A 24,678-nucleotide genomic window follows, 5' to 3' on the forward strand; every position below is an offset into this window, starting at 1 on the left:
GATGCACCTGGGGGACCGTCTCAGAGGAGTTGGCCCACTCTTACTGCCTTCTCCAGATCTGGACCAGGAAGCAGTCAAGATGGTGTGCCCTTGTCTGACTTCCGTCCTGCCTGCTGTCCAGCGACTCCCTGGCTTCCTCCCCGTCACGTGGGACTCCTGTACCCGGTGCTGTCGGGGGAGCCCCGCTCCATACCCTCCAGACCTCGCAAGACACTTCCAGGTCTGGCCACAAGGTGGAGCATGGCGGCTGCAGGACAGTGCCGGGGGCCGGGCTCCAGACGAGCCTGGACCTGCGCCCGGTGACCTCCCCGCTCTGTGAAAGTGTGGGAGTTTGTGTCTGTGCATCCAGAGAACCAGAGGGCTGTGGTTGACTTGCCGTGCTCCCCCCAGCCCCCCATCGGGATTGCCTGGGTCTCTGGGGGATCACTGAGAAGCTGGATAAAGAGAGCTGGCACTGTCGCCTCGGCTCACTAACGCCTCACCGTTTTACAGGTGAGGAGACTGAGGCCCAGAGAAGGAAGTCACGTGCTGAGGTCACCGACTAATCAGTGGCTGAGCTGGGCTCGAACCCAGATCTCTTGAGCTGTGAGGCCTCTGCTTTTCCTGTGGCATGGAAAGGGGCTTCTCCCACCTGGGGAGGGGGATCCCGTTGTATTGGAGAGGCAGGGGATTAAAGATGGACTGAGAGAGGTTAGGCTCCCAGAAACCAAGGGGCAATCCCTGCCCTGGAGAGAACAGGCCTCAAGGGCGGGGATGGGGCAGGGGCAGTGGATAAGGGGTCTACCCAGGGCTTCTCGGGTTCCCTCCTTTGGTCCCTGGGGACCCAGGGCTGTGGCACTTTCCCCGGGCTAGAGGGTCGGCCAGGCCCTGTGTGGTGCCCACTGCTCTCTCTCCTGCACTGCGGGGGACCCTTGCCCATCCCTCTAGCTCATCTGGACCTCTCTCAATGGCTCCTGCTGTCTTTCCAGGCTGTGTCATCCCGTGTCAGGGACACATCCCAGAGCCCAGGGCCTGGGTGGGCTGTATCCACGGTTACTGAATAGGGCCAAACAGGCATGTATTGGCAGGGGCTGGTGGCTCATTTCAGGAAAGTCCCTTCAGCAAGAGGATTCTCTCCCTACCGGGGCTGAGGGCAGTTGAAGAAAGGAATGTTGTTTTATGTTGTAGTGTCTCTGAGATGACCTGGCTTCCTGAACCAGTTCCCTCTGAAGAGCTCCTCCTGTCCGCCCCAACAAGAGGCCAGCTGGAGAGCAAGCAAACATCGAGTGCAGCAGGAGACTATAAGGTTAGACAACAAGAAGGACTTCTTGGCAGGGGAGAGCAATGCTTGCTTGGTTAGAGCTGCCGTTCAGTAGAATGGGCTGCTTTGGATTGCAGTGCGGTCGCTGGAGTTGCAAACAGCAGAGCTAGAGATCAAGGTCAAGTGGAAGAAAGCTGGGAAAGGTTCAGTCTGGCCGGTGAAGGGTGGAGAGGGTGGAGGGAGGCAGGAGCCACCATGGTGCAGGGCTGAGGTGCCCTGCAGGGAGCTGATCCTGAGGCCGATGGTGGGAGGAGCTGTGTGTGGCAGGGTGGGACATGGTAGGGACAGCAGGAGACACTGAGAAGGTGGCATGGCCAGGAGCTATAGGCTGTGAGGAGTGGGGAGTGGGAGGGGGGAGTGGGGAGGGGGCGTTGGGCTGCAGGATGGGAGGTGCCTTGGCTCCAGTGGGAGCACTGGGGAGCAGCAGGTGGGGGAACGAGCTGGGTGGGAGGGGCTGCAGCTTCCCAGCAGAGACAGGGTCTGGGAGGCGACTGGACTCGAAGTCCTGGGCTTGGGGGAGAGGCTGGGCTGGAGAGGTGGGGAGGGGGGATCCAAGAGAGGGGATAACTAAGGACTTGGGAGTAGCTGGCATCACCTGGTGAGAAGAGAGTCCTGAACAGCCCCTCAGAACAGAAATTTCTCCAAGGAGGCTGACCCGAGAGGTGGGAGGAGAGCGGGGCAGGCGGTCAGGGGGGAGAAACCGGTGGGTGCCAAGACCAGGTCGGCCCCACAGGCTGGGGGGCTTGAAGACTTGGGGCTGATGTCTAGGGACGTCCACGAGGTGGAGCAGCCCAGGAGGCCTGGGTGGGAGGAGGAGGAGGCGGCGGTGGCGGGGAGGGGAGGGAGGGGTTGGGCCTCTGTCCACAGCATTAGTGCTGGTTGGAGGGATGAGGGGGGTGCGGAGCCAGCCAGGCCGCCCTCCCGTTCCCACAGCAGCCGAGCAGAGCTGGCTGCCATGGCGCTGGCCAGGCCTGGGACCCCGGACCCCCAGGCCCTGGCTTCTGTCCTGCTGCTGCCGTTGCTGCTCTGGGCCCCTGCCCTTTCCCTCCTGACTGGTGAGTTGGGGCCCATGTCTGGGGGGGGCCTGGGAGAGGGTCTGTCCCCCAAGGCAGACACCCCAAGCCTTGGCTGCTGGGTCGGCGGGTGGGCTGGTCCGCGTGGGTGCAGGCCTGAGCTGTGGGGTGCACAGGAGTGCGCGGCTGTGGGCCCCCAGACTCTGTGGGGGCTCCACGGAGGTAAGTGTGCTCTGAGACTTGGGGGGCTGTTTCATGTTGAGGGGGGTTGTAAGTTTCAGGGTTGGGGGATCGGGGGCTGGGCGTGATTTGAGGGAGCTGATGCGGGTGAGGGATGGGGTGCGTGTTTTGGGAGGTGCTGTGTTGCGTCCTGTAAAGGGCTGGGGGTTGGGGCTGGGGGACTTCTGGGTTTCTAGGGGCTGAGTTTGGGGAGTTGCAGGTGGCGTGGGCCTCACCCCAGGGCCTGTTCTGAGTCGCATGCTGGGTTGTGGGGCACAGGTTGTGGGTGTGTTAGAGTTGGGAGGTGGATGAGCTGTCTGGGGTGAGCCGTGAGTTGTGTCCGAGGAGTTGGGTATGGCGAGCTGTGTCTCAGCACGTGCTGTGGGGTGTAAGTTGTGCAGAGTTGAACTGGGTCTTTGCTCTCAACCTGAGGGGTGTGGGATGGGCACAGCAGACCCCCAACTCAGGGGACTGAGTGGAGAAGCGGGAGGGAGACGCAGGGAGCTGGGTGCCTGCCCGCACTCCTCCATTTGTGTGGTAGCCCTGCCTGTGCTGGGGGCTGCTGGGGATGCTCCGGGTCCCTGTGGGGTGGCTGGGGATTTGAGAACATGTGTGTGTCCCCTCCTGCCCCCTCCCCAGCATTGTAAGGCCAATCTGAAAGGGCTCCCTGAAGCCAGACCCCGTTCGCCAAGCCCTTTTTGCTTTTGTCCAAGCTCTCGGAGCCTGGAATTCCTCCTGGGGGGTCCAAGGGAACGCTTGGTGTTAGTCACTATAGTTACAGGGGCTGGGCCTGGGAAGTCCCCTGCCCCCACCACCGCAGGCTGGGGAGGGAGCCAAGGAGGACCTGGGCTCTCGGTGGGGGCGTGGGGGTGGGGAGCCCTCCCTGCCCCGGAGCTCCACAGGCTGCAGGGTGTGGGGGCCAAGCGTCTCCCAGTCCCACCTGGGGACCTTCATGTTTCCCGCACTCACAAAGCTTTCATTTCATATCCTGTCTATGGGGCCCTAGGGAGGATGAGGACCCCGTTTTGCAGTGAAGGAAACCAAGGCTCAGAGAGGGACGGGGACTTATGAGCTGGGTTCTGCTGGCAGGCGACTTGGGCTCCGTAGAGGGGTGGGGCATGGTGGCGAGGGGCGGGGGTGGCTGCTCCTCTCTGTTTTCTGCATACAAAGCACGTGAGATCCCGGGTCTGTGGATCGGGGCTCTGTCCCCTGCCCTGTAATGCTCACATACCCACACTCCACACACCTGTGTGGCACACCCAAGGGCACACAGCGCCACAGGGACAGGTGCCACAGACACATGTGGATCTACCAGCACATGCACCTACACACATGTGCACATGGCATGTGCCTGCACACCAATGTGCACACCCCAACACGCACGTGTGGACATGTGTGCATTCACACTCAGTGCGCACTCGCAGGGGACCTGGAGGCACAGAGTGGATGGACGCTGTAGGGGGTCTGGACACTGGTGTGTACACTCGCCCCATCAGGCCTGCTGGGGTGCCCAGGGGCAGCCTTTTCTCTGCCATTTCTGTGCTGGGAGCCCCATCCCTGGGGATCCCTAAAAGTTGGTGGGGGACACTGCAGGCGTGACCATTTCTGCACGCTGGCACTCTAGCCTGCCTGCCGGGAGGGAAGGGACGGGGGATTTTTGTCACTTGAAAGCCAATTTCCATCCTGGAGGGGATGGTGGCTTCTGGAGGCCATGGGCCCCTGGCTTTGCTCCCCACCCCTTCCAGGCCCTGAGCTGGGCCCCTCCATCCTGGGCCCAATTTGCCACAAAGGCCCAGCTGGTTGCCATGGAGAGGACCAAGCATCTTGGAGTACAATGGGACACGTTGGGCTCTCATATCCACCCTCCCTTCCCCGAACACCCAGGGAGCCCGGCAGACAAAGGGGCAGTGAGTCCAGGCCCCAAGTCCGGCCCCTCCTCCAGCCAGAAGGGGGTGGGGGCCTGCGGGACAGAAGCAGAGATGGAGCAGAAAGCCACACATATTCAACCCAATGTCAGGATCCTTTGGACAGTGGGTGTCTGCCTCAAGTAAAGAATTGTTGATGAATAAGATCAGCCACTCCATGGCAGGCACTGTGCTATTATTAACAAGGTCAAATTTAATTCTCCCAACAGCCCATGAAGTCAGCTCTGATACCCTCAGTTTACAGAGGAGGTAAACGAGGCCCAGAGATGGCCAGTCCCAGAGCCAGGCAGCCCCAGAGCCAGTGCTGGGATTTCACAGTACATTGTGCTACTAGCCTAGGCAAAGTCACGTCTCTTCTCTGTCTCTACAAAACGGGGACAGACTGGCTCACTCCGAGCGCTGGTACAAGGATTCGAAGAGAATGCAGTGAGTGGTTCCCCACCCCAGGTTTTGGCATGGAACCCCCAATTTCAAGGGAAATTTTAGATGGAAGCCCATGAATAGTTAAAATTGTTAAAAGTGGCCTGTTTGGGTGGCAGGTGGGGAACCCCACCTGCTCTGTCTCGCCCTCACTTCAGGAGGTAACTCCCTGGAACTGTGCTCTGAGCCCAAACTCAAGGGTTCGTCAGTGCCAGGCACAGGGTGGGCGCTCTGTCCCTGACAGCTATTGTTGCAATTACTGTTATCAAAATTATGTCTTTTAACCTCAGAAGGTAAACATTTTTGAAAAAGAGTATTCCAAATTATTCTGCCCAAAAGAGAATTTCACCCTTTCCTGATGACTGAGTGTCTGCAAGCCTCCATGGTTATTCAGCCCCACCCTCGTGGGGGTAGAGCCTTGGGGCCCAGGGATATTAGATGAACAGTTTCTTCCCCTATGCTAGAAGTTCCCACACCTTATGAGATCTTAGGTCGCTTCTTAGAAATATTCTGTCTCTTGATTTGTTGGGACAGGAAGCTTCCCCAGTAAATGCTTCTGTGTGTGTGTGTGTGTGTGTGTGTGTGTTTTAAGAAAGGGTCTCATCCTGTTCCCCTGGCTGCAGTGCAGTGGCGAAATCATAGCTCACTGTAGCCTCAACATCCTGGGCTCAAGCCATCCTCCCACCTCAGCCTCCCAAGCAGCTGGGACTACAGGGACCCACCCCATGCTTGGCTCATTTTGTTTTGTTTTCGTAGCGCCAGCATCTCACTATGTTTGCACAGGCTGGTCTTGAGCTCCTGGCCTGAAGTGATCCTCCCACCTCGGCTTCGCAAAGTGCTGGGATTACAGGTGTGAGCCACTGCACCTGGCTTCAGTAAAACACTCCTCATCAGTTGTTGGCTGTTATAAACAGGCCCATTCTAAGTGCATGAAAAGTAGGAGTTACTAATGAGTGAGGCCGGAGACACAGTGCGATTGCTGACAGCTGGGTTCTGGATAGACGGGGAAGGTTGCCCGCTCTGCCCAGGCTGATACTGGAAGCTGTATTCCTGTGAGAATCTTTAGAGATTTTTTTTCCCGGGTCAGGCAGCTGTAATGTACTAAAGTGACAATACGTGGGTGGCAATTTAGGGTTTATAAAGTGGAAACATGCACTGGGAGATGTGGACCTCTGGGAGATCAGACGCTGATCTGATTCTTCGTCTTGACCTGGGCAAAATTATCAACCTCTTTGAGTTACAAAAACAAATTTTCTTAATGGAACCCACCTTTTCTGGTCTGAATCAAGTATAACAATGTAATAATAGATGCACAGGCCGAAGCACATAGTACACACTCAGTAAACAGCTGGGTGGTCCTGCCCCTCCCCAGGACAGGGCAGCAGGTCGAAGGGGAGGGGCGGGCATTGGTTAATCCCTCCCTGCCAGGTCGGCCCAGGCAGCCTGAGGTCAGGAGGGATTTGTAAAGATAAGCACAGGCCCCTCGTTGCCCTGGCAACAGGCCCCGCCCATCCAGCCTGGCCCGGGGACAGCCCCTCCTCTGCCCTGCTGCCCTCCACACCCCGCCCCTCCTTGCCTCTCCTGTCTGGCCTGGGCTATCATCGTGGCCTCCTAGGCTCACTCCTGGAAGACAGAGACAACCTGAGGTCAGCGGTTCCCACATCTAAAAAGTGAAAGGAATCCCCCAGGAGCAGGTTGCAATGCAGATTCTCAGGCTCAGGGCCCAGTAGTTCTAAATTTGGGGTCTGGAGTGGTTTCTAGGAATCTGTATTCTTAATGTGGGCCCCAGTGATTCCGGGAAGCTTGGAGTGAGGCCCTGGGTTTGGATTCCAGCCTCCCTCGGGCTGTGGACTTGTGAGGCTGCTTCGAGTCTCCCTTTCCTGAGCTGTAAAACGGGGATCATAGTCCTATCCACCTCAGAGGGTAAATGCCAAGATCAACCAAGGTGACACAAGAAAGACGGCTGTCCCTCCCAGGCAGGACTGTGGCACTATTGCATGCCTCCCAGGACGGGCAGCTCCTTCCCTTCCTGCCTGGCTCTGACTGGAGAAATTCCTTCCTCCCATGGGGTTGGACTCTGTCTCCTGGGCTCTGTCATTTAGAGCCCATCTGCTCCCACAGTCCTGGGAAGATCCCTTGTGACAAGGCACCTCCCCCGCCCCCCAGGATCCTTTCCCCAGTGCTGCCTCGCCAGCGTGGTTCCGGCTGCTCTGAGATAGGGTGCACAGCTTTGGATTGGATTGGGTGGAGGTTCCTTGCACTGCACAGGTGAGGGACAGTGCTCTGGGGGGATTGAGGGGCCTGTTGGCACAGGCGCTGGCAGCCGGGGCCCTTTACCACGGGTTATGAGTGCTGCGCCCTCCTGAGCAGTGCTGGCCACACCCAGTCCCAGGGCTGTGCCCCGCATCACCTTGGTGAATCCTTTCAACACCTCCACGAGATGGGCACTTTTTGCACCCCAGATACAAACTAGGACTGCCCGATGCCCCGAACCTGTGCCCTTTCCTGAGGGAGCTGGAAGGATGCGGGTCAGGCCACAGGACAGCCCTGCCTGGAATGCGGATGACGCCTGAGAGGCTGCCAGCCTTATCTGGGGGGCTTCACCAGAGTGGGGGAGGGAAGGGTGCAGGGTCTGAGCTGTTCTGGGGTCTGGTGAGTGTCTAGATGACAACCTGGTTGGGGGAGGGGCACCTCTGGGAGCTCCAGGTGGGGGTGGGGGGAGGAATGGAGGCTGTGTCTTCTGGAGGCCCCCATCCCCCATCCCTTACCGAGTTCTCACCAAAAGCAGCCCTTGACTGCGGTGCTGAGGGGTTGAATAGTTCAGCATTTGATGAGGGAATTCTATTATCATCCAATTTTCAGACTGGGAAACGGAGGCTCTGCAGGAGAAATGACGTACCCAGGGTCTCATAGCTAGGAACTTTCTGAGCTGAAATGGAACCCAGGTCTGTTTCACTTCAAAGCCCAAGTTCTCACCGGGGCATTGTGGTGACAAGGCTCTCAGGAAGGCAGGAGGGAGAGGAAGGGGGATGAGGATCTCTGGGCGTGGCTTCCAAGCCAGCTGGTGACCCTCTGTTAGAGCTCCGGTGCTGGAAGCATCACGATGGCCAGGGGCAGGTGTCCGTGAGCCATCTCAGTACCTGCTCTGTACCACGTGACCTTGGCCAGGCCGGCCACTCAGGTGTTTGCTGATGGGGGATGAAATGAGGGCCAGGGACCCTCTAGAAGTTCCTAGGCCAGTGGCTGGCAGGGGGTGGGTAGTGAGGTGGAGAAGGGGTAGGAATGAGACCAGCGGAGCACACGACCCCTGCCTTTGAAGTTGTCCACCCGTCCTCCCGAGGTTGAGGTCGGGCCCATCTCCAGTTTCACCCGGGGATGGAGTTACCAGACCCCTGGCAGAAGAGGTGGAGGGGGCAGTGGGAGGAGCCTCACCCTCTTGGGCCTCCTTGGATGGATGGGGCCTGCAGGACGGAGACCCCTCCCCACGTGGAGCTGAAATAATCCGGATAGACCTTGAAGCCTGTCCCAGCGAACACTAACTTGCTGTGTGAAGTGGACAGGGCCGGGCAGGCTCAGCAAGCCTTCACTTTCTTTCCTGGGCTTCCTTTTGCTGTCTGGTGCAATGGGCATGACAGACACTGCCTCAAAGGGGGACTGCAGGGACAAGACAGTGGAGGGAAGCTCACGGGGGTCAGGGAGCCTCTGCTCGCTAATCCTGCCCAGAAGCCAGGCATCCTTGGTGCTATTCCTCTGCTATATAGGCTCTCCTGAAACCGTTCCCAGTTCTGGGTGTGGATGTGTGCAGCTTATTGGGACCTGACTTGAAGACCCCTGGCTCTCTGTCCACACTGTGCATGGAGAGACCCATGTTGCTTTTGGGGTCTGGGGTGGGCCTGAGAGGGTGGGGAGGAGATTGTCTTTATAATCTCTGCCCACCCTGCCCAGCCAGTTTCTTCTTTCTACAGGGACGGTGCCTTCAGAGCCCCCCAGTGCCTGTGCCTCAGACCCGTGCGCTCCAGGGACCGAGTGCCAGGCTACCGAGAGTGGTGGCTATACCTGTGGGCCCATGGAGCCCTGGGGCTGTGCCACCCAGCCATGCCACCACGGCGCTCTGTGTGTGCCCCAGGGTTCAGATCCCATCGGCTTCCGCTGCTACTGCGTGCCGGGTTTCCAGGGCCCACGCTGCGAGCTGGACATCGATGAGTGTGCATCCCGGCCGTGCCACCATGGGGCCACCTGTCGCAACCTGGCCGATCGCTACGAGTGCCATTGCCCCCTTGGCTATGCAGGTAACAGCCTGGGCCGCCCTGGGAGGAGGTCTGTAATGCAGATCGCATCAGCTGCTCAGAGTGTAAACATCATGGCTTCAGCTTTGACTTTCGTGTAGGGGCGCCCCCGGGCATCCGGGCAGCTCTAGGGTATATCCGCTTGGTCTGACTACAGAACTGAGGCTTTGCAGGCTTACCTGGCAGCTCTGGGTGAGAGTATGTGCGGGTGCTGGCATGGTGTGTGGCACATCTCAGGTGCTCGATAAATGTGATTTCAGTCCAGCCTAGAGTTCAGTTTGGCCGTGGGGGTGGAGATACCCCTCGGACATCTCCGGCAGTGTGAACTAGCCTGGCGTGGCTTTAATGAGGATGCCCACATAGTCTTTCTAGCACTTCAGGCCTGTGCCAAGCTGTGCCAAGCTGTCATGTAGACACTGTCTACATGACAGTCACCATCAGCTCATTTGAACACTCCTGATGTGGTCTGGAGTGCAATGTGGACCCCTGGCCTCTGGGTCTCCCCCAGAGTTCTAGCATAGAGACATACAAGGTCTCGTTCAAACTGTAGTGTTGACGTACCCCAGGGATCGCTGCCGTCTGGAGTGGGACGATATACACGTAAGTGCTCGGAAAAGTGACTGGCACTGAGGGTGCCTCCTCCAGAGTGTGGCCCGTCCCAGGCCCACCCACGATCTGAGCTGAGAGCATCCTGGAGCAGCGGCTTCCTAGAGAGGCCTGAAGGTGGGAAGGAGGGCACAGCTGGGGACAGGTCTGGGAGCGAGGCTGAGTCCAGGGCAGAGTCTGAGTCTGCAGTGTAGATGCTCTGGATCCTACTTGAATCCTGAATTCAGACAACTGTACTCTGAGGGCAGAGGGCAGTTTGAAGTCACTTCAGAGCAAGGGGTACAGATTGGGGGGCTGGGTTGCAGGGCAGGGGGCCTACAGCGAAGAGATGGCAGCTGATGAAGAGAGATTGGGGAAGCCGGTTCCATACATCTTTCTCATCGTTCCAGTGTCTCAGCGTCTGGGTGTATTAGTTTACATGCCAGTGCAGGTCGCATCCATCCATGTGTCTCCCAGTTCCAAGTTCTGTTTTGCATCCGTAAAGATTTGCTAGTACCTGGGGGTGTCTGCAGTCTGAGTGCATGTGTGTGGCCAGTGGGTTGTGCGGGCAGTGGGTTGTGTGGCCAGTGGGTTGTGTGGCCAGTGGGTTGTGCGGGCAGTGGGTTGTGCACCCGGATGTGTAGCACTCGCACACTTAGGGTGACTCTTCCTGGGTAAGCTGTGGATGTGAGTGGGGGCAGCATCTGCCGTGACTCATTCTCTCCTCTTTCCATTCCAAGCCGGGTGGGGGAGTTGGGATTTCCAGACAAGGCCTGGCTCCCCCTGGCACAGAGGGTGGGAGTGGGGATGCAGAGGGAGGAGGGAAGGGTCATGGGAAGGTGGGGCCGTGTTTTGTGCTCAATGAACTGAGAAGGGGGAGGGTTCCAGCTGGAGTCAGCTGGGCCTCTGGCCCCCCCTTGACCAAACCCACTTAGGGGGCAGGGCCTACTGGAGTCTACAGTGACACGTGAGTCCAGGATGATCTCAGGCAGTGTATCTGAAACCCTGGGACTCCCCATCTCCCTTCCTCTTCACTCTCACCCTGGGAGAGCCACTCAACTGTCTTGATTCGCCCAGGATTGTGAGGGTTCCCGGGACTTGGTACTTTCAGTTCTAAAACCAGGACAGTGCAGGGACACTGGGAGGAGTGATTACTGTACTCAAGCATCTCCTGCCTCTCTGGGGTCTGAAAGCCACCAGAGTGGGCCTTCTAAAAAGTAGGTAGGGCCAGGTGCAGTGGCTCACGCCTGTAATCCCAACACTTTGGGAGGCCGAGGTGGGTGGATCACTTGAGGCCAGGAGTTGGAGACCAGCCTGGCCAACATTGCGAAACCCCTTCTTTACAAAAAAATACAAAAATTAGCCAGGTGAGGGTGGCATGCACCTGTAATCCCAGCTACTCTGCAGGCTGAGGCGTGAGAATCGCTTGAACCCAGTGGGCAGAGATTGCAGTGGGCTAAGATTGCGCCACTGCACTCCAGCCTGGGCGATGGAGTGAGACTCTGTCTCAAAAAAAACTAAAATGTAGGTGGGACCAAGTCACTTACCTGTCTGAAACTTTCAGGATGGACCCAGAGGTTACCTGGTCCCCAAGGCGCTGACACCTCCCACCCGACTCACCTCCTCCACCCTCTCCCTTGCTTCCAACCCTCCAAGCACCCCGCCTAGGGCATCATGGCCCTGCCCCGAGCGGAACTTGCCTCCTGCTGCAGTCTCTGGAATCCAACTGCTGCCCACAGTCCCCTATCTGAATCCTTCAAAAGCCACTTCTAGGAAGCCTTCCCTGAACAGAGCAGACCCCGGCTATTGCTTTCCCAAGACCCAACCCCTTTCCTTGTTGAACTTAGCAACATCAAAACCCAGCTCATTTACGTAATTACTGGCTGAATCACCTCCCCACCCCCCGCCATGTCCTGGCCTAGACTGCTGTGAGCCCCATGAGGGCAGGGCTGTCCGTCTCGTTTCTCTCCCTGCGGTTGCTGGCGTGACCCGCCCCCCACCCCCCAACCACCACCACCCGGCTGTGAATGAATGAATCCACTAGTCTCTAACTCTGGAGCAGGCCTGGCGCGACCTCTTCTGCCCTGCTCTGGGTGTCCATCCTGCACCCTGTGTGTCCCGTGCCCTGTCCAGGCGTGACCTGCGAGACGGAGGTGGACGAGTGCGCCTCAGCGCCCTGCCTGCACGGGGGCTCGTGCCTGGACGGCGTGGGCTCCTTCCGCTGTGTGTGCGCGCCGGGCTATGGGGGCACCCGTTGCCAGCTGGATCTCGACGAGTGCCAGAGCCAGCCGTGTGCGCACGGGGGCACGTGCCACGACCTGGTCAACGGGTGAGCGAGCAGCGGGGCAGGCGGCCGGGGTGCCGGGTGCCCGAGGGCGGGGAGGCCAGGCGCGGGGCAGAAGGGGCAGGCGCGCGCTCAGCTCCGCCGGCGCGACCTCCCCAGGTTCCGGTGCGACTGCGCGGGCACTGGCTACGAGGGCATGCACTGCGAGCAGGAGGTGCTGGAGTGCGCATCGGCGCCCTGCGCGCACAACGCGTCCTGCCTCGAGGGCCTCGGGAGCTTCCGCTGCCTCTGTTGGCCAGGTGTGTGCGTGCAGGTGTGCGGCCTGGGGCGGTGGGGCAGGTGTGTGGCTGTGTGCGAGTGCCCGCTGGGTCCTCGGGACCAGAGCGTGTGTGTGATTGCAACCTGTCGGAGCCTCAGTTTCCTGATCTACAAAATAGGGCTGATCGTAGCGCCTGCTCCTGGGGTTGCTGCTGGGAGCTCGAAGGTGCGACCCCTGGGAAGCCCTTGGGAAGTGCCTGACAGCTGCAAAGCGCTTGGTAATTAATGCTAGTAATAGTAGTAAGACTAGGCCGGGCGCGGTGGCTCACGCCTGTAATCCCAGCACTTTGGGAGGCTGAGGCGGGCAGATCACGAGGTCAGGAGTTTGAGACCAGCTTGGCTAACATTGTGAAACTCTGTCTCTACTAAAAATATGATAATTAGTCGAGCATGGTGGCATGTGGCTGTAGTCCCAGCTACTCGGGAAGCTGAGGCAGGAGAATCGCTTGAACCCAGGAGGTGGAGGTGAGCGGAGATCATGCCACTGCACTCCAGCCTGGGCAACAGAGTGAGATTCTGTCTCAAAAAAAAAAAAATTAGTAGTAAGACTAGTAATAGTAGCAATAGTCTACTGCTGTTGAAGGCTGCCATGGTCATCTGTGCTGCCCTCAGTGCGTCCCTCCCTCGCCATTCGTGGCTTATTCTGAGCTGCGGTCCCTTGCTGGCCCTGGCTAGCCTGGTCATAGTGAAGAGGTGCTGCCCGGCAACCCCGTGAGACCTGATGCCCGCGTGTGTGTGCCCCCAGGCTACAGCGGAGAGCTGTGCGAGGTGGACGAGGATGAGTGTGCATCGAGCCCCTGCCAGCATGGGGGCCGATGCCTGCAGCGCTCTGACCTGGCCCTCTATGGGGGTGTCCAGGCTGCCTTCCCTGGTGTCTTCAGCTTCCGCCATGCTGCGGGCTTCCTGTGCCACTGCCCTCCTGGCTTTGAGGGTGAGCCCCTCCTGGGGAAGCAGTCAGCCCACGTCCAGATGCCCAGGGAGGGATCTTGTGCCCACCCCACACCCGAGTCTGCCCTCTCTCTTGCTAGAGTCTCAGTCTCTCTAGCTATAGAATGGACCCTATCAGCCCCTGCCTGGCTCTGAGGGTGCAGGTGGGACCCACAGCTGGGCCTCTTACAGGAGCCGACTGCGGTGTGGAGGTGGACGAGTGTGCCTCACGGCCATGCCTCAACGGAGGCCGCTGCCAGGACCTGCCCAATGGCTTCCAGTGTCACTGCCTAGATGGCTACACAGGTGTCTGGGGTGGGGTGGGGTGGGGTGGGCCCTGGGACCATCAGAATTGGTGGTCCTCGGGTGAGAAGGTCCCTTTTGTCTGGATGTGTGGATTGATGGGTCAAGGAGATCAGGGAGGCGGTGGGTATGGGGGCCCAGGTGGCCGCTGAGGGTGGCTGAACTAGGACTCCCTTTGGAGGTGAGACGGGCTTGGGAGTGTAGTCCCGGCAGCTGGGGCCACAGTGGGCTGAGGTTGTCTGGGAGAACGTGTGGAGGGATGGTCTTCAGGAAAGACGGAGGTGGTTCAGCCAGGACAGAGAAGGAAAGGGGGGCTATTGCAGAGAGTTAGGGGGCAGCATCTGTAGAAGGATGACTCTGACCTTTGGGGAGCTGGGGCCTGTCAGGCAGGAGTTGGGGGTTCAAAAAGTCTGCCCCTGCCTTGGGTATATGCAGATGCACAGACATAGGACACCGGTGAGCCCAGGGAACTCCACCTCCAACACTGAATGTCCCTGCCCGCTCTGGAATGCCTGTGACACCTCCCTCACACCCACCCACATTCCTGCTGGGGCACACTGCCTCCTCTCCCTGGAAGTCTCCTGGGCACCGGCTCCTCCACCAGGGGAAAGAGATGGTGGTCACATCTCCCCATCTCTCACTCACCTGAAGATGGTGGCACTCAGTGTCCCCCAGCCCTGGATGGCCAACACTCCTGGGGGTCCTGAAGGCCCATCCACTGTCTCCATGGGCCGAGGTTCCCCAAGTCCTGCTCTAAGAGCCATGGCCTCCTGGGTGCCTGGCACACAGTGGGCCCACACAGCATGGCTGGCCTCTAGGAAGCATTTGCTCTGCGTTTTGTTTTTTCCTTGCCACAGCCCCATGAGGCAGGGGTTTAAAACCCCATCTTACAGCTGAGAGGATGAGGGGGTGTCATCCCCCAGGTTCACCAGTATCAGCAGGAACCCGGCTCCTCTCCCAGTTGAGCTCAGCTGTTGGGTGACAGGGAGGGCAGACCTCTGAGGTCAGAGCCAGGGAGGGGGGACCCCAGCTGCAGGGCCGGGCTCTTTGCCCATCCTCCCTCCCTTTAGGCCGTGCTGGGCATGGGGGAGGCCAGTGCCTGGCATTCCTGAGCAGGCTCTGAAGGAGGTAGCTGGGCCAGGCAGGGAGCTCTGCCCCCTCCCCACTTCCCCAGCCTCAGTGCCCACCCACCACTCTCAACCTGTCTGGAGGGCATGGCAATGGAGCCGGGGGCTCTGTGGACCTTCCTGGGCCACCTGTGGCTTCTGGCAGGTATGGAGGAATGTGGGCCCTGGGCAGGGGGAGGTTGGTGGGTGGTGGTTCCTAGGAGGAGGCTGTGGTGTTTGTGAGCTGATCGGGGCTGGGCTTCAAACCCTGGTGACTTCTCTGGGCCTGGGTTCCTCCAGCTGGGATGTGGCTCTGGCTGAGCTACAGCGGGCTGTGGCTTCTGGACCCAAGCTGGGGCCTGAGCACCTGAAGGGATCCCTGGAGGCAGGATGAGGCAGCCCCTTCACAGCCAGTGTTGGGGCCCTGGGGCAGAGGGACTGAGGGGTTAGAGCCTGGGGGTGCCACTCAGAGTGCCTCGGGTGCGTGCACTACCCCACCAGCTCCTCCATTTCATCACTCTCTGCATAAAAGCCATGCCAGGCCCTTTGCTGGGCACTAAGGACATATATTCAGGTCCCTGAAGATCTCAGCTGAGTAAACAGATACTTTTAATATAGGGTTCTGGGGAGCTGTGCCTGGGACTGCAGAGTGACACAGTAGTTTGAGGTTGGGAGTTAAGGAAAGCCTCTGGGCCCTTTGAGTTTGGGCTTTGCAGGATGAGTAGGAGTTTGAAAGGAAGGGTAAGGGAGAATGAGGCATTCCAAGCAGACAGAACAGTATGAGCAAAGCCCCAGAGTCAGGACTTTCCAGGAAATGCTTGGAGGAATGGGAAGTTCAAGATTTGTGGGAAGCAGGATTGAGGCTTGAGAGCCTGGTAGGACCCAGCCCATGACGGTGTCTTAAATGTCAGGGTGAGTGATTGGACCTTAAGCGGCAGAGGAGCCCGGCCTGGTGATACTTTAGAAATGGACCTCTGGCTACTGGTGGAGATGGATGGGAGAGGGCTTCTGAAGGCTGGCGAACTGAGGGATGCGGGACGGTAGCCCAGACAGCTGGTAAGGCAGGAGATGGGGGGTGGGAGAAAGGCGGCATTGGAGAATGTTTAGGAGATTAAATCTACAGGGCCTGGACACTCACCAGACATGGGCAGGGAAGGGGCATCTTGGCTTCTGGCCTACAGGGGACTTGCAGGGACCATGAGAAATGCTTTGGGAATTGGTTTAGCTGATAGGTACTGAGGTCCTCATCACGACAGGCATGTAAGGTCGGGGTCAATACTGTGGTTCTGGCCCCAGACATTACTGAGCCTTGGCTTGGTGTCTCCCAAAGGGCCGACATGTGAGGAGGATGTGGATGAATGCCTGTCGGATCCCTGCCTGCACGGCGGAACCTGCAGTGACACTGTGGCAGGCTATATCTGCAGGTGCCCAGAGACCTGGGGTGGGCACGACTGTTCTGTGCAGCTCACTGGCTGCCAGGGCCACACCTGCCCGCTGGCTGCCACCTGCATCCCTATCTTCGAGTCTGGGGTCCACAGTTATGTCTGCCACTGCCCACCTGGTACCCATGGACCTTTCTGTGGCCAGAATACCACCTTCTCTGTGATGGCTGGGAGCCCCATTCAGGCATCAGTGCCAGCTGGTGGCCCCCTGGGTCTGGCACTGAGGTTTCGCACCACGCTGCCCACTGGGACCTTGGCCATTCGCAATGACACCAAGGAAAGCTTGGAGCTGGCATTGGTGGCAGCCACACTTCAGGCCACACTCTGGAGCCACGGCACCACTGTGCTTGTCCTGAGACTGCCGGACCTGGCCCTAAATGACGGCCATTGGCACCAGGTAGAGGTTGTGCTCCACCTAGCGACCCTGGAGCTACGGCTCTGGCATGAGGGCTGCTCTGCCCAGCTCTGTGTGGCCTCTGGTCCTGTGGCCCTGGCTTCCACGGCTTCAGCAACTCTGCTGCCTGCCGGGATCTCCTCTGCCCAGCTGGGGGATGTGACCTTTGCAGGCTGCCTCCAGGATGTGCATGTGGATGGCCACCTCCTGCTGCCTGAGGATCTCGGTGAGAATGTCCTCCTGGGCTGTGAGCGCCGAGAGCAGTGCCAGCCTCTGCCTTGTGTCCACGGAGGGTCCTGTGTGGATCTGTGGACTCATTTCCGTTGTGACTGTCCCCGGCCCCATAGGGGTCCCACGTGCGCTGATGGTGAGGAATAAGCCAGGTGGGAAGGCAGCACCTGAGATCTGGCTCCCTCAGCCTGCAGGCCTCACACCTGGCACCTTCTCTCCCTGCAGAGATTCCTGCTGTCACCTTTGGCTTGGGAGGTGCCCCAAGCTCTGCCTCCTTTCTGCTCCAAGAGCTGCCAGGTCCCAACCTCACAGTGTCTTTCCTTCTCCGCACTCGGGAGCCCGCTGGCCTGTTGCTCCAGTTTGCCAATGACTCTGCAGCTGGCCTGACAGTATTCCTGAGCGAGGGTCGGATCCGGGCTGAGGCGCCGGGCAGTCCTGCTGTAGTGCTCCCTGGGCGCTGGGACGATGGGCTCCGTCACCTTGTGACGCTCAGCTTCGGGCCTGACCAGCTGCAGGACCTGGGGCAGCACGTGCACGTGGGTGGGAGGCTCCTTGCTGCTGACAGCCAGCCCTGGGGTGGGCCCTTCCGAGGCTGCCTCCAAGACCTGCGACTCGATGGCCACCACCTCCCCTTCTTTCCTCTGCCACTGGATAATTCAAGCCAGCCCAGCGAGCTCAGCGGCAGGCAGTCCTGGAACCTCACTGCGGGCTGCATCTCCGAGGACGTGTGCAGTGTAAGTGTCCGGTGCGGGGGGGGCGGGGGTCCTTTTCCCAGGATCTGTTCTGTGTCACTTGGGCTTAGTGTGTCCTTTTGCTGATGAGGAAACTGAGGCCCAGGAGGTGAAGTGACCTGCCCAGGGTCCCACTACAGGAGGGTGGCAGGGCAGACTTACATCCATTTGTTCAGCCCAGCTGCTCCTACCCTCTGGCGGTCCCCGTGCCTCCCCCAGCTAGTCCTGGTCTGAGAGAGACACCCTGACCGAGATAGAGGGCTGCCTGAGCCTTTCTGCAGGAGGTACTTGGGGAATGGGACACCCTTTTGATCATGAACAGAATGCCACCAGCCCTGGAGTTGGAACAGCTTGGGCATGAACTCTGGTTCCTCTCTTTACTGGCTGGGTGACTCAGGCAAGTGGCTTTGCGTCACTGAGCCTCAGTTTTCTCATCTGTAAAATGGGGATGCTAGTGACTTCCTCTCCAGTCGTTTGTGAGGAGATAGTGTGTCTGTAGTAGGTGCTCAGCGAAGAAGCACTGCGACGCCAGTTATGGTGGGTGATGCTCACTGCAGTCCTGAGCCAACCCCTGCCCTGCCTCTCCCACAGCCTCACCCCTGTTTCAATGGTGGGACTTGCCTCGTCACCTGGAATGACTTCCACTGTACCTGCCCTGCCAATTTCACAGGGCCTACGTGTGCCCAGCAGCTGTGGTGTCCTGGCCAGCCCTGTCTCCCACCTGCCACGTGTGAGGAGGTCCCTGATGGCTTTGTGTGTGAGTGTGTGTCCTGGGCAGCTCCCGTGCTGGGTGCTGGACACCCAAACTGGTTAGATCCCATCTGCACTCTCAGGGCTTGTAGGATACTGGTGGACCAGGCATGCCAAGCCCCAGGGCAGTGTGGCGGGGCCACCACATGTAGAGGGACAGTTTCTGGAGAAGGTGAGCCTGTACTGGGCTTCAAGGCCAGACTCTGAGAGCCACAGGGGGAAGGATATTTTATGGAGGGGCATAGCATGTGCCAAGTCCCTGAGGTCTGCGAGGACAGCGGAAATGCAAGGGGGCGAGCAGGAACAGGGTGGGAAAGTTGGTAGGGGCTTTGAGGACAGCCAGCTAGGTGGCTCTGACTTTATCCCAAGGACAGCGGGGAGCCTCTGGAGGGTTTTAAGCAGGAAAGGGGCATGACCAGATCTGCATTTTACAAAGATGACTGGCTGCAGTGAAGGGCGAGCCTCGGCCATGAGGTGGGGCAGCTTCACGGAGAAGGGAAGGGGCCAGATTCTGCCAGGAGTTGCTGTTGCCTGGCCTGTGACCTGGAGGGTCGCCTAGGCATCGCGCCCCCACCCCCCAGCCCTGGCGGGGAACTTGCTCCTCCATGGGTAGGAAATATATTGGGGGTAGAAGTGAGGGTGGTGGGGGGCGGCTGCAATTTCCAGGATTAGATGATAGGTGGGTGCATGTGCCCCACCCCAACTTAGTGGCTGTCTGCTACTCGCTGGGGGAAGTGGGGAGGTGGCATTTCTGGAGAAGGCTCCGTGGGCCATTCCCTGAGGCTCCTTCTCTCTGCAGGTGTGGCGGAGGCCACGTTCCGCGAGGGTCCCCCCGCCGCGTTCATTGGCCGCAACGCGTCGTCAGGGCGCTCGCTCGGGGGCCTGTCGCTGGCCTTTCGCACGCGCGACTCCGAGGCCTGGCTGCTGCGTGCCGCGGGGGGCGCCCTGGAAGGCGTGTGGCTGGCGGTGCGCAATGGCTCACTGGCGGGAGGCGTGCGCGGAGGCCACGGCCTGCCCGGCGCTGTGCTGCCCATACCTGGGCCGCGCGTGGCCGATGGTGCCTGGCACCGCGTGCGCCTGGCCATGGAGCGCCCGGCGGCCGCCACCTCGCGCTGGTTGCTGTGGCTGGATGGTGTGGCCACCCCAGTGGCGCTGCGCGGCCTGGCCAGTGACCTGGGCTTCCTGCAGGGCCCAGGTGCTGCGCGCATCCTGTTGGCTGAGAACTTCACCGGCTGCTTGGGCCGCGTGGCGCTGGGCGGCCTGCCCCTGCCCTTGGCGCAGCCCCGGCCCGGCGCGGCCCCCGGCGCCCGAGAGCACTTCGTGGCTTGGCCTGGGACGCCGGCCCCGATCCTTGGCTGCCGCGGCGCGCCTGTGTGTGCGCCCTCACCCTGTCTGCACGGCGGTGCCTGCCGTGACCTCTTCGACGCCTTCGCCTGCGCCTGCGGCCCGGGCTGGGAGGGCCCGCGCTGCGAAGCCCACGTCGACCCCTGTCACTCCGCGCCCTGCGCCCGTGGCCGCTGTCACACGCACCCCGACGGCCGCTTCGAGTGCCGCTGCCCTCCCGGCTTTGGGGGCCCGCGCTGCAGGTGGGACGGCTGGGCAGGGGCGAGGGCTACGAATGCCCCCTGGGGCTGTGGTGCGGCAGAGAAGTCTGCCAGGTCTGTGGATGAGTCGCTTCCCTTCCCTGGTCCTCATGTCCTTATCTGTGACATGAGGAGGACAGTTTAATTTGATAAATTTCCTGATAAAACACAGATCAAAACATACCCAGTTAGCCTGGAATTTCAGATAAACCGCGCTGTGGTCTGGGGCTGGGAGCCGCCTGCCGTTTTACACGGAGGTTCATCCCTATTGGTCGCTGGTTGGGGTGGAGGGAGGGGGTCAGGCTTTGGCGCTTCCCTTATTCATCTCGCAGTGGCTCTCCCTGGAGCCCAGCATGTGGAAGGGGATCTGGCTGTGGCCTGACCCCTTCCTCTCCCCTCAAGGAATGTCCAGGGCGTTGTGTTTAGGAGCTGCTTTTGTTCAGAGTCCTTACACTTTGTTGTCCTCAGGGTCCTCTGAGACTCTGGAAAGCGAGTGACAGCCCCGTGTCCCTTCCCTCCCACCAGGGACCTCAATCCCATGACCGATAGAGGGCCCTGAATTCCATACGTGAGAACACAGGCTCAGGTGGCCCATGGTCACAGCGCTGGGGAGGGCAGGTCCCAGGCGTCCTGCACCCACTCCAGCCTCTGCTCTCTCCCCAGGTTGCCTGTCCCATCCAAGGAGTGCAGCCTGAATGTCACCTGCCTCAATGGCAGCCCGTGTGAGGGTGGCTCTCCCGCTGCCAACTGCAGTTGCCTGGAGGGTCTTGCTGGCCAGAGGTGGGTCTGGGCGCCTGGGAACTGTGAGGGGGTCCAATGAGTGTGGAGGGCTGTTCCTCCAGCCAGGGTGGGGTGGGGGTCCTCGCCCACCTTCTCACCCCTCCCTGGTATCACAGTCACCATTGTCACTTGAGTTTCCTTCCATGATTCCCAAGACCATCCTTTGTGATACAGACTGCTGCTGGGCAGTGGTTGCCTGGTGGCAGTTCTGGAAACCCAGCCTCAGCCCGCCTGTGGGAGACTGTAAAAGTTCAGATTCTGGGCCCTGCAGACAGTGGCGTCAGCTCCTGGGGCACCTGCCTTCACACAGGCTCCCCTGTCACCCTAATGGGATGAGAATCCTTCTCAGTGACGGCTGCTCAGGTGGTCACCTGGCAGGGCCCAGCTGGGCAGGAGCAGCGCATGGGGACAGTGGATGGATAAGCTCTGATGCTTGCTGAAGAGGGGGTGGGCAGCAGAGCAGCTCGGAGCACAAGAGGCAGCCATGGGGGATGCCGCTTTCTCAGCCTCCCTCCCTCTCCAGGTGTCAGGTCCCCACTCTCCCATGTGAAGCCAACCCCTGCTTGAATGGGGGCACCTGCCGGGCAGCTGGAGGGGTGTCTGAATGTATCTGCAATGCCAGATTCTCCGGCCAGTTCTGTGAAGTGGCGGTGAGTGTTGTCAGGGGTGAGGGGCCATGGACATGGCCTGCCGGGCCCTTGGCGAGATGCTGCTGGGGAGAGAGTGCGGCACCATGGGGCTGTTCCTGGGCCACTCTGTCATGGGGTGGGGCAGTGAGAGGAGCCTCAGGTCCCTTCCACAGCCCCCACGCATGAGGTATTTCCACTGCGGGGAGAGTTTTGGGGGCTGTCACTGTCTATTGACTAGAGTACAAAGCTCCTGGCTGGGTCAGGGGCTTCCCCAGAGTGCCCAGGGCAGTGGCAGTGAGGACAGATGGTCTCTGCCAACCCAACCAGGACTCAGCACCAAGAGGACGTTGGTGTTTTGGGATTTAGGTTGGTGAATCCAGGAGACTCATCTCCAGGGGTTTCTGAGTCAGTGTCCTGAGTAGGAAGACTTGGAGTCTGCACGGGGCCTGGGAGTCTGCACTGGAGCAGGCTTGGCCCACTGTGCAGGCTGGCCCCAACCCCAGGGGGCTCAGCCCAGGACAAGCCTGGACAGACGAAGGCGGCAGGCGCTGGAGCTGTGAACCTCTCCGCCACACCCCTTCCTGGGGCAGGGTAGGGGGAGTGGGTGCTGGCGAGGGGAGAGGCTTGGAAGGGAAGTCTGGGGAGCAGCCTTGATCTCCACAGGCTTCTGGCAGACTGGGTCATAAACCACAAATCCCCTCCGCTTACCGGGAATGTTTCCTTTCAAGTTGAACTTTTTACAGCCTCTGGTTTCCCCACCCAGCCACCTCCCAGGGCAAGGAGAGGAAATGGCGTTACAGCTCCTCCCTCAAAATGTCCACGGGTGGAGGCTGGCAGGACCCTGTCAGGACCAGAGCAACTTTCCTCTCTAGTTTTAGGACCCAGGTCACAGTGGGCTGAGAAGCCTGGAGGTACAGAGGGAGGCTGGTGAGTCCCAGAGCCCGTGCCTCTGGAATCCTCGCATCCTGGGACTTCAGAGTCCCAGGCATGTAGAGGCTTTGATGGGGAATCCTGGGAGCCTGTGACTGGAGACAGCAAGGGGGTTTGCTGGGCTCCCCGAAGCCTGGGCGGAGGCTCGCAGGGACAAGCTGTCACAACAGCCCCTCGGCCCCCCTGCCACCCCGCCCCCGCAGGCGGGCCCCAGTGGATTCTGACCTTGCTATTGTGGCAGGGGGCCGCTCAGCCAGCCCCTGCTCCTGCTGGGCCTCATCAGACCCTTATAGGCTTCTGTGAAACCCACGCACCCTGCTTAGCTCCTGCCGGGTGTTCAATAAACGCCCATCTCTGTCCTTCTAGCCAGAACTCTTTTGTTGTATAGGACTCCCCGAGCAGTGGCTCTGACACGTGGTTTCCTGGCACTTGCCTGCACACCCCTGGGGCTGCGTCTTCACCACTCCCAGGGCAGCCTGCTCCCAGCTCTGATTTTCTCTGAGCAGGTCCTTGTGCTGCGCTCTTTGTTCTCTGAGGGCCCCGGAGTCCTCCCCTTCTCTGCGGTCTTAGACCTCAGTGTTGTGTCTCTTGCAGAAGGGCCTGCCCCTGCCGCTGCCATTCCCACTGCTGGAGGTGGCCGTGCCTGCAGCCTGTGCCTGCCTCCTCCTCCTCCTCCTGGGCCTCCTTTCAGGGATCCTGGCAGCCCGAAAGCGCCGCCAGTCTGAGGGCACCTACAGCCCAAGCCAGCAGGAGGTGGCTGGGGCCCGGCTGGAGATGGACAGTGTCCTCAAGGTGCCACCGGAGGAGAGACTCATCTAGGCCAGCCTGGCTGCCGGCACCAGCACCTGGAGGTCCTGAATGGTTTCTACCCGGAGACCCAAGGAAGCTGCTTCCAGGGCTTGGGACATTGCTATGGAAGTGTCCCCTTGGCTGGCAGCCTCTGCCTCTGCCCCATCGTGGATGGAGGACGAGGGGAGCAACTCAGGGAAACAGAGGCCTAGAGAGGCTGCGGACTTCTCCATCCCACCCTCGGGGTTCCGCCTTGGCAGGTGTATGGCTGTGCGTGGGAGGGCACACGTGGGTTCACATAGTGTGTTCAGGAGGGTGTGTATCTGGAGGAGTATCTGGAGGAGTGTGTGTGTGTGTACCTGGGCCCGTGTTAGTCTGCAGATGCTAGTGTGAGTGTGTCCTGACATGGCTCCAGGGTGTGTCTGCTGCATTTGCTGTGTGTCTATGACTGTGATGGGTGTGTGATCCCAGGAGGTGGCGGCTGCACCATGGGGTGAACCATTACAGTCCTAGGGCAGGGGCAGCCCAAGGCTGCATGTTCTCCAGGAGGCCAGGCTGGGGTTGCCCAGGCACCTCCTTCCCCGCTTCTGGGGGACGCTCCTTCTGTGGAGGCAGCTGGGAAGTCAGGGAAGACCACTAGCAGAGGCTGAGTGGGCTTCTGGCTCCTAGAACAAATGTCCCTTCAGGCAGGTCTGTCTGCCACAAGCCAGAGCCAGTCATGCGAGGGAACCACAGACCCAGCAGCCCGCTCAGCCGGAGCAGCCTGAGAGAGCAGAGGAGGGGCTGCCTTGAGCTTCCCACCCTGCTGTGGTCATTTGTCAAAGGGGGAAGGCACCCACTGCCTACCTCACAGTGCTGTTGTGAGGATCAGCGAGGACGGCAGTGGGGAAAGAATCTGGAAGTCGTCAACTGCCATCTGATGGGAAGGACCGTCTGGGTGTCCTTCTGGGATGAGGATGACAGAGCAACCCTTCTCCTGCCTCGAACCCCCCCAGCTTACCTGACCACCTCTGGTTCTCCAGCTCCAGTCCTCCCTAGCAGCCTGGTGAGCTCACTCCTTCCCCTGATGACTGGTTGCCTCTACACAGACTCGCGAGAGGACTCGAAGGAAGCCCTCTGGGTTGTCTGCTGAGTACAGGGGCTCAGTGAACACTGGCGCTGCCTCTGAGTCGGGGCTGGGCCTGCAGAGGCTGACTCAGAGGAGACTCTGCTGCTTGCTCCCAGCCCCTTCCCCAGTGATGCCCATCACACTGTGACCTCCCATCCCTGAAGGGCACCTGCCTGAGGGCCTGGCCTCCTTCCAGCTTTATGGACCTGGAGATGTGCCCTTTCGTCCTTCCTGCTTCCCAGGCCAGGAGATCCGTTTACACTTTTGGGCCAACAGTCAGCTTTTCCTTTCGGTTTTGGCGGGTCCCAGAGGCATGGGTGTCCAATCCAAGGTGGGGAGCCACGTGACAACTTGGGGGACTGGGACGTGGGACTGGGAAGTCAGCAGAGGCTGGGATAGAGAGGGTCCTGAACACCAGGCTCAGGGGCTTGCTTGGTCCTTATCCTGTGGGAGGTGGGACCACCTTTCCCTGAACTTTCTCTACAACCCTTGGGAACGTGGGGAGGAGGCAGCTGGTTCCAGGGTCAGTTTACTGAGTTAAGAGATTTGGAAAACCTGTGTCAGCTGTAACTCCTAGGACATTTTATGTGGAACCTAACATGCAGATGAAAGCTGGCTGTCCCCT

At 59.9% G+C, this 24,678-nt stretch overlaps 1 protein-coding gene across 3 annotated transcripts; it reads left to right on the plus strand.

Moving 5' to 3' along the window:
- Positions 1–2,198: 2,198 nt before the first annotated feature.
- On the plus strand, positions 2,199–24,674 carry CRB2 (crumbs cell polarity complex component 2). 3 transcript variants are annotated; one of them, XM_032165090.2, is made up of 13 exons: positions 2,199–2,355; positions 8,843–9,166; positions 11,882–12,077; positions 12,192–12,331; positions 13,096–13,281; positions 13,470–13,583; positions 16,017–16,889; positions 16,979–17,487; positions 18,076–18,241; positions 19,034–19,820; positions 20,481–20,597; positions 21,121–21,247; positions 22,751–24,674. In XM_032165090.2, exons 1-13 carry the CDS (start codon positions 2,256–2,258, stop codon positions 22,973–22,975), a joined length of 3,864 nt encoding a protein of 1,287 aa, XP_032020981.1. In that variant the 5' UTR covers positions 2,199–2,255; the 3' UTR covers positions 22,976–24,674. The 3 variants fall into 3 exon arrangements, with proteins under 3 accessions (XP_032020981.1, XP_058301746.1, XP_058301747.1); XM_058445763.1 differs by having other exon boundaries at positions 2,214–2,355; positions 21,593–22,836; XM_058445764.1 differs by having other exon boundaries at positions 2,214–2,355; positions 22,099–22,836.
- Positions 24,675–24,678: the final 4 nt, after the last annotated feature.

Source organism: Hylobates moloch, unplaced genomic scaffold (assembly GCF_009828535.3).
Source record: "Hylobates moloch isolate HMO894 unplaced genomic scaffold, HMol_V3 SCAFFOLD_10, whole genome shotgun sequence".
NCBI lineage: Eukaryota > Metazoa > Chordata > Mammalia > Primates > Hylobatidae > Hylobates > Hylobates moloch.

Bases quoted from the DNA above. Each gene is read 5' to 3' on its own strand.
- CRB2 (XM_032165090.2), top strand. From the start codon at position 2,256: ATGGCGCTGGCCAGGCCTGGGACCCCGGACCCCCAGGCCCTGGCTTCT. The intron at 12,078-12,191 runs GTGAGCGAGCAG...CGACCTCCCCAG, and splicing joins TGCCACGACCTGGTCAACGG to GTTCCGGTGCGACTGCGCGG. The intron at 21,248-22,750 runs GTGAGTGTTGTC...TGTCTCTTGCAG, and splicing joins GCCAGTTCTGTGAAGTGGCG to AAGGGCCTGCCCCTGCCGCT.